This window comes from Pollicipes pollicipes, unplaced genomic scaffold (genome assembly GCF_011947565.3).
Source record: "Pollicipes pollicipes isolate AB1234 unplaced genomic scaffold, Ppol_2.1 Scaffold_7231;HRSCAF=8579_pilon_pilon_pilon, whole genome shotgun sequence".
In the NCBI taxonomy this organism is placed as follows: Eukaryota; Metazoa; Arthropoda; class Thecostraca; order Pollicipedomorpha; family Pollicipedidae; genus Pollicipes; species Pollicipes pollicipes.
The window spans coordinates 15,966,930-15,975,549 of NW_023597034.1; the positions used below are offsets into that span (position 1 = coordinate 15,966,930).

General features: G+C 49.7%; 1 protein-coding gene across 2 annotated transcripts; it reads right to left on the bottom strand.

Annotated features, from left to right (window-relative positions):
- Positions 1-2,296: 2,296 nt before the first annotated feature.
- On the bottom strand, positions 2,297-6,313 carry LOC119109604 (E3 SUMO-protein ligase NSE2). Of its 2 annotated transcripts, none has more exons than XM_037233301.1 (2): positions 6,164-6,313; positions 2,297-3,460 (listed from the first exon to the last, which is right to left on the bottom strand). In XM_037233301.1, the coding sequence occupies exon 2, from the start codon at positions 3,447-3,449 to the stop codon at positions 2,835-2,837; it is 615 nt and encodes a 204-aa protein (XP_037089196.1). In that variant the 5' UTR covers positions 3,450-3,460; positions 6,164-6,313; the 3' UTR covers positions 2,297-2,834. The 2 variants fall into 2 exon arrangements, with proteins under 2 accessions (XP_037089196.1, XP_037089197.1); XM_037233302.1 differs by having other exon boundaries at positions 6,140-6,313.
- Positions 6,314-8,620: the final 2,307 nt, after the last annotated feature.

Genomic DNA, 8,620 nt, shown 5'->3' on the forward strand with positions numbered 1-8,620 from the left:
CGTTTGCAGTTGAATACAATGAACCCTCTAATCCTAACATGTCCGGTAACTTTTGACCGATGTGGATTTCCCCATCACGTGAACTTGCAGTGTAACCTTGAGATGGCAAGACTTTTTGCGGACACTAATCATGCGGTGGCCAATATGTTGTTGCGTGAAAATCAGAAACAGGCAGGTAGCTTTTCGGAGATAATTTGTTCCTTGTTATTCAATCCTAAATTAAACCTCAAAAAGTGATGTTGATGGTTTAGAATTCTTTGACGAACATCGCATGCGCTGGTGAAGATTCTGATGATAAGCTACGTGACACATGCACTTTTGTACCAAGAGCCCGTCTATGATAGCATGCACTGGTGAATATTCTGATGCTAAGGAATCCAAAATCGGCCGGTGAATTCTCGTACTATGGAGCCTTCAGCCACCTTATGTAATTTTCCACGTTTGGTTGAAAGTTTAGACGGAGATAGCCGCCCTAAAGATCATTCGATGCAGATCACGGGCCCGCCCTTCTAAGGTCTAAACCTTCTAGTTTCTTAGATGAAGTGAATATGTGCGAACTATCTCTGGGACTTTTCGAGGTCACCCGGGCATCCATGATGCCATGATAACGTCATTGACATTCTGCCATTCCGTTGACCATGCCGCCTTCAGGGCCAGGAAAAATATAATTGTCGAGTCATTCATATCTAGCGTTTGTGAACGCGATTTCAAGATATAACGTGTCTGAACCAATGTTGTGCAAGGTAAGATGGCGTAATCGTTAACAACGTGGTAGACGAAATCGATAACGCAGAACTCAGCCGTTTGGTGTTGAATCTCCCCCCCCCCCCCCGCCATGGTTTTAGGTGATTTCAACGCGCACCACGCTGTTTGGGATTGCGACTATACAAACATGAGTGTACGTCCATGTGAACATCTTTTTATCCAACAAGAATCACTGTGCCTGTAAAATGCCGAGACTCGGACACACGTTCCGCCGCCCTTGGGCGGGAAGTGTGCCATTGACCGAAGTCTTTTGAGCCCACAGCTTATGCCGTGTTTTACAAGGCATGTTCTCAACGACCCCATGGGCAGCAGTGATTTCAGCAGTGATTAGTTGAGTTATCGGAATGGAGCCGTCGTTGGGCCCCGGCCTCAGGAATGAAATTAAAAAAGCCGATTGGCGTGAGCTCGAAATTCGGCTAGACTTGATGTCCTCAGCCCATTCACTTAGAGCCTTCATCTGCCCACGTCTTTTCGTCCTCGCTTTTGAATGTCGTTAATGGATGCATTCTAAAAACTACTGGGACACCGCGTCGCACCCCAGCCCCATCGTGGACCGCGCTTGTAGGGCGCGCCCACGCGCCTTTCGACCGCAGCAGCACTTGACAAATCTGATGGCCTTCCGCAAAGCCAGCGCGGCAGCAAGGCGCACCATCCGCGAAGCGAATCGCGTCACCTGAAGGACATGCGCAAACAAACTTAATGGCTTCACCCCAACAGTAGAGGTGTGGTCTCAGTTCCAACGAACCTCCCGCCATTTTTTTCCACTATGCTACCAGTGCTGGCATACGTGGGCAGCATGTCATGTAACCAATGGATGTGACCAATGCGACCGTTCGGGCATTAACAGAGCGCTCCGGACGGAGAGCGACAGTGTACACTGGTTACGTCACAGAGTTCGCGCCGAGACAGCGCCTGCACGATTTTTCGTCTGTGGTTAACTCAGTTACAATCTACCATTTACTATGTTGAGTCCCTGCTGAGTGGTTTTACCTTGCTATGGAAAAGAGGCGAGCAAATAATGTTCTGGAGACTGATCGGAGTAGGCAAAGCGACACGAGGTCGAGTCTTAGGCGCGATTAATCACATCTCGCACCTCATTGATGTATTAGATTAGGTGGCTCATTTTAATTATTAAATCATACAATAACAATCATGAAAAAGTGGACGCAAAAGTAGTGCACAATACCAACATCCTCACGGGCCAGACATGATGCACAAGTATGTAATCCTCAAAACCTATAGAACGTGTTTTTCATAACTTGCATGAAATTACGCAACATCGTCAACAAATGAGAAAATGGCCGGGGATCTCAAGGTCAGCGACTCTTCCGCCGGGCTTGCATGGATGCAGGGGGCAGCCAAACTCTGAGCCACCAATGTGCACCAGCCCAATAGGGTCTCCCCACTTGGTGAATATCCGAATGTCCGTGTGAATCTCGAACGAAACATCCTCTTTCGACGAGGTCGGCTCATTTACAGAGTCGCCCCTATTGATCGTCCTGGCACGCATGTCCGGAGGGATCGCCCCCCCCCCCCCCCCCCAGTTGCAGCGAATTCTTAACCCTGATTCGAGCAAAACACAAACAAACAAACAAAAACAACGAAAAACAAGCTAGGGGTCGTCGACTGGCGATTGGCAGAAATAGGCAGGCTGAAGTGGGAACGGCCACGGCTCGACACAACTAAGCATGCTCATAAAATCCGCCAGCAGAAAACGCCTGTTGAACTGAAATAGCGCTACGGGATGGAATGATTCCGTCTTTGCAGCAAGCTATGCATAGCAAGGACTTTCGTCCCCAAGTCATCCCCGCAGACAGATAGGTTTCTTATACGTAATGGCCCATCCCCTTTTGTCGATATCCAAACGTTTTTCGTCCCGGAAATTCCGACCATTTAACAATTACTGTATCTGTCTGGGATTGGAGAGGATTGCGGAACACTCAATGTAATCCCATTTGCTTACGAAATCGAAGCTGCGCCCACAGCTATCTTACAAAGCGGTGCAGGATGATCACGTAACGTCACTCATGAAAATGCTGAACGACTGCACACTGGCGCCGTGATCTTAATTAACATGCACGTTTGGCCACCGGATCCTCCATCATGTCGTCCCACGTAAGCGGCCTCTTGTTCGTGCAGCCCATGTATGGGCACTTGATGGAACATGCCTTTTCGCCCAGCAGGCGCTCCAGTGATTCATGATCGTACACGTGGTCGCACCGGCGGTTGCGGTACGGGCGGCGGATCTCCTGCTTCGACCAGGGGTCCCTCGTGGCAGTCTGCATTCCGGTCACCACTAGCTCCTCATCGGCGCCGGCGGCGGCCGGCGTAGCGGCATCCACCATGCGCGCGAGCCGCAGGCACTTGTCGTGGGCGTTCAGGTCTCCCATCGCCGCCAATTTATCTTGCATATATCTATCGGTAAGGCACTTAACGCGCTCAGCCAGCTCCTCGATGTTCACCTCGCTGCCCTCGCTGATGGACGACACGGCCTCGTCCTTGACCTCGGACAGTGCGAGCGCGGCCTGTTCGGCCTCAGCCTCGAGGCGCGCATATTGGCGCATCTGGTCTTGCACCTTGTCGAGCAGCGCCGCCCGGTGGTGCCGCACAGGGACGGAGGAGAGTATCAGGTCGGCGAAGTGCAACAGCGAGTCCGAGCTCTCCGTGACCCAGTCTGTAGCCATGCCGCTGCCACCTGGGACGATAGGTCACTATCAGCCATCAGTCACAGACAATGGCACTCTGGACTTAATGACGCATCACAGACTGCTAACTGAACTCTGATAGGCATAGGTGGGCTTTTAGTGAGTCTATGTGTGTCTAATATTCTACAAGACATAGTCCATTCCATTCAAAACATGCAAATAAACTGACGCAGTTAATCCCCATGATCCAGAATTCACAACAGGATGATTGTCTTATTAGATTTAAGTCTGAACACAACATATTTTAATAAAATCACGAACAGTGAGTGAAATCACGGAATGCTGATACTGCCTTTTCATAACCATTTTTGAAATAAAATTGTGAGCAATACCTGAAATCAGGGAATACTGGTGTTTAAACTCTGAACTTCTGCCTGAATGCAAGAAAACATTAGAACTCCAGTTAACACAGATCTGGGCCAACAAGACAACTTGCAGCATTGGAAAGTAGCATGGCAGTGGTAGGAAATTTTAATTGACACAACTATTACATAAAGGTCCATGCAAGATGATCATGACAACCAACAGGCCAATACAGTGATGGTAATTGGTGACACTATCTGCCATGTCTAGAACTTCAAAGCAAAATGTCAAGGCAGCCAGCACCTCTTTCCACCCACACCCATGGGTTTTAGATGGATCACTTTGCATGATCAAAGAGAATCACAGCATTAACATTGCAGGGTTCCTCTGGGTTGCAAGATTCAGGGTTCCTGTAAAAATTCTAATACCACTAATCTACTGTGCACCCCACACAATTGTGTTGTGACTTCCACCCCACCAATCACGGTGATAAGTACAGAATCGCTTCCTGGAACCCTTGCTGATGAGAGGTGGGGGTGCAAGTGACTGCAGACCAACAATTGAACAGGCAGGGTCAGTGTTCAGTGGAGAGTTCACGTCAAAACATCTGCCTAAAACAATGTGGAAAACCACCACCTGTATTGCCAGCACCAGGCCATCAGCATGACACAAGCTCAGAAGTCCCAGCGTCAAAGTTTTCAAGTAGTGTGGGCATCCCTCATCAGTGTCAGACATTAGTGGAGGAACTTCGAGACCAATGGAAGTGTTCTCACAGGTTCAAATTGCAACATTCTTACATTGTTCAACTAACTTTGCCCATGTAGCAGCTTGAGCACCTACCTTTGACCACACCTGTGGGTGTGTGTGGGTTCAAGATATTTAAGAGCTGAGATTCACCCTTGGCTGGGATGGCCTACAGCTGAAGGCAGCAGCAGCCACTCAAAGGCAAGGCCATGATGGGGCACTAGTATCAAGTAGTGGTACTGTGGCATGTCTAACTTTTGCCACAACATGATAGGGTTGATATGGAACTCCTGGTCAGCTGATAGGGCCAGGGTTCACATAACAAGCCCTGTTCAGTGTGAGCTTTGATCCCACACATAGATGCCATTAAAATGATGAGATTAAGCCTTTAATACAAGTATTTCTGCATCAATCAAAACCATGCTGAAGAAGCCAACAGCAATGGTGGTCATCATGCAGCTAAAATCATCTGACAGCCCACCTATAAAGCTCATTTGATTTTGGACAAACCTGAGCAATACTTCTGGAGGAACATGCTGAGACAGGCCTAGTGTCTCCAATACATGCATCACACCAAAAATGACCAACAAACAATTGTTTCAGATGACACAAGAGTGCAAGAATTGGCCTGTTGATGACATGAAGCAAGTTCTTGTTAGTGAAAAACCACTGCTTGATCCATGCCTTGATTCACAATCATTCCATCCACCAAATTACCACAATCATGGATCTGGGCTCAAAATCACAGAACCATAAAAACCCATGGTCCCTCCAGTAGAGCTGACATCAAATCAATGCAGGGTATAATGTCCCATCAGAGTTTTAGATGCATGCACTCACAGAAAGGACACATGTAAATGCTGAAAACTACAGCTTGGGACCACCTTGGGGACAGTCTGCCTACTAGACATGGACAGACTCTCTGGGATAAGCCCTCTTTTGGAGTGATGTTTAATGGAGCTGGAGTTGTTAGACAGATTTGCTCAATTTGCATCTTCATGCAAGATGCCACCTAAGCTTGTCACTCAGCCCAAGGTCAAGAAATGGTGACAAAAAACCTCCATCACCACTGGCTAAAAGAGACAGTGAAGGAACAGCCCATCCCAGAACCCAGTAGGAGTATTGTGGAGTTCCCTTCCATTGGCGACAGACAAGGAGAAGCTACCAACAAATCTCACACAGCTCCAAAGAGCACTGAAAAAGATATTATCCAGCATCAAGCTCTCTGTGATGGAAAGGCTCATCCCCAGTGCATCAACTTGTGTACATATGTGCATAAAAGTTCCAAGTGAATGCTTCAACCACTATTTATTTTCAAGACCAAATTGGCTGCTGGAAGTATGAAAGCTATCCTGGGCCCATCAGTTCAGCAAGCATGCCAAATGGCACATGCAGCCCATGAGTCTGGCCACACACCTGACCCTGAGGTAGGGGCTGTTCAGTTAAGATATTGGATTTGAAATGGGTAATGAAACTATCAACAATGTGTCATAATGATTTCAGGTTATGTCAGGCTGGTACAAAGTCTGGAAGGCCTGGAAAAATTACAGAATGCAGCCACACAAGAGCACTGTGCCTGCAAACCCGGCAAAACACATATACAGGCATAGCACAGGCATTACCTGACTACCCAAACTGGTTTTCACCTTGGAAAGACTATGCCAAAAGGGTTGGATGTATGGGGCTTTAAGTTTTCTGTTGTGTCTCTTCTCACAAATTCGTATACCCGCTCTCCCATTCGCATGGACGAAGGGGACGCGATGCAAGGCCCTAGAACGCGGACTCGATGCACAGCGGCCTACTCGGATTTAAGCGGGCATGTCATGCATGAGCTTTTGTTGTAAGTGGGTTTTCACAGGCTTTGTACAGGACGGTGACGTCACTGGTGTCAGGACTTCAATGCGGCGCGGCTGCTAGCCGTGGGGAGCAACGCTGCGGGACACCCGGGACATCGGAAATCCTCCTGCAGATAATATGATTACGTAAAATCTAATGGCGAACATGATCGTAGGCTTTGCAAGCCTGCCGCTAACCACACGGTCCAATGCATACATAAGTGTAAACGTGTGCTTGATATTAAATTGTAAGTTCTTCTGCTCTGGCGTCTCGCTTCCGGCTCACTGGTACGCTCACTACGTCCAAAGTCACCTCTATATTTGACACGTGTCCCACGAATTCCACACAGTCCGTCCCGCCAGCGTGTCCGCGCTCGCGCCGGCGGCTCTCTGAGTCTTTTCTCTTGTTACTCCCCCTCTCCTGGTCCCCGCGGTCGCCTCCCTCGCACGGGGCGCCTGGGGCAGGACGATGAGAACGTAAGCGCCTCGAAGCGGCGCTTTCCAAACTAAGCAAACATTCACTAGCAGCACATAGGTGTTCTCTGACACCTTGCACTACACCCTTCTTAAAAGAAGGAAACCCTCCTTGTTGAATTATTCGGTCACGGCATAATGAGCAATCCATGACATCATGAACACATCTCACGAACCTAACTTAACGTGCGTAGATGATGTAACGGTGATAGATCATTTTGCCAAGTGGGTAGAGGTGTATCCCTTGAAAACCCAAGAAGCTGACGAGATGGCTGCTGTTCTGGTCAATCTCGCGCTGGGGGCGTGCCACAATCTTTTCATTTCGATCAGGGAGCAATTTTTCTGCGGTAAGGTGTTAAAAAAATGTGCCGTCTGCTGAGGATCAACAAAACACAGACGTCACCAGGCTGGCCAGCCAGAAACGGGTTGAGCGAGAAGTTAAATCGGGTCATACTCGACATGCTCTCTCGATACCTCGATGGTAACCATCACGAATGGAAAAAAAACAACATTTCACTGCTCCTCCTCGGCTGTCGGGGTGCAGTGCATGACAGCACAGGGTGCAGCCCACACCTCTCAATGATTAATATATGTACCTCTTACCTACTAAGATACTTACTACTAATTATCTTAATACCAAGATACGTACCTCTTAATGATAACTTCGCTTGACAACGCACAGCGGCGACCATCACCGCAAACCGAGGTCTGCACGGTCGCAAGTTGAACGCATTCCACTACCTTCCACCAGGCGGGTGATGCGGTGTACCTGTGATGCGGTGTACCGGTGATGCGGTGTACCGGTGATGCGGTGTACCGGTGATGCGGTGTACCTGTGATGCGGTGTACCTGTGATGCGGTGTACCGGTGATGCGGTGTACCGGTGATGCGGTGTACCGGTGATGCGGTGTACCTGTGATGCGGTGTACCGGTGATGCGGTGTACCTGTGATGCGGTGTACCTGTGATGCGGTGTACCGGTGATGCGGTGTACCGGTGATGCGGTGTACCTGTGATGCGGTGTACCGTGATGCGGTGCCCTGTGATGCGGTGCACCTGTGATGCGGTGTACCGGTGATGCGGTGTATGCGGTGTACCGGTGATGCGGTGTACCTGGTGGATGCGGTGTACTGGATGCGGTGTACCGTTTGATGCGGTGTACCGGTGATGCGGTGTACCGGTGATGCGGTGTATCGGTGATGCGGTGTACCGGTGATGCGGTGTACCGGTGATGCGGTGTACCGGTGATACGGTGTACCTGTGATGCCGGTGTACCTGTGATGCGGTGTACCAGTGATGCGGTGTACCTGTGATGCGGTGTACCTGTGATGCGGTGTACCGGTGATGCGGTGTACCGGTGATGCGGTGTACCGGTGATGCGGTGTACCGGTGATGCGGTGTACCGGTGATGCGGTGTACCTGTGATGCGGTGTACCTGTGATGCGGTGTACCGGTGATGCGGTGTACCTGTTCTGGAAGGTGCCCGCCCGGGGCGAGTATCGCAAGCTCGTTCGGCCCTGGAAACCAGCGGTGTGCTTGCCCAAACAGGTGAGCTAAACTACCGCATTCAGCTGTGCGGCGGCAGGCGCAGGAAACTGGTGGCTCATCACAATCGGTTGCAGCCGCGGAACGACAACACTGCGGAGCAACAGTCGCCGTCGGCAATACCAGCCACTGATAGTATATACCGATAATAATATACACTGATAAATACCGACTGTGTCGTCTGGCTGTGCGCCGGCCGCGGAGCCGCACAGCCAGACGACACAGTCGCAGCGTCAGGTACCAACTCAAA

What these genes read in the sequence shown, in the direction of transcription:
- LOC119109604 (XM_037233301.1), bottom strand. Translation starts at nt 3,449, where the DNA reads ATGGCTACAGACTGGGTCACGGAGAGCTCGGACTCGCTGTTGCACTTC.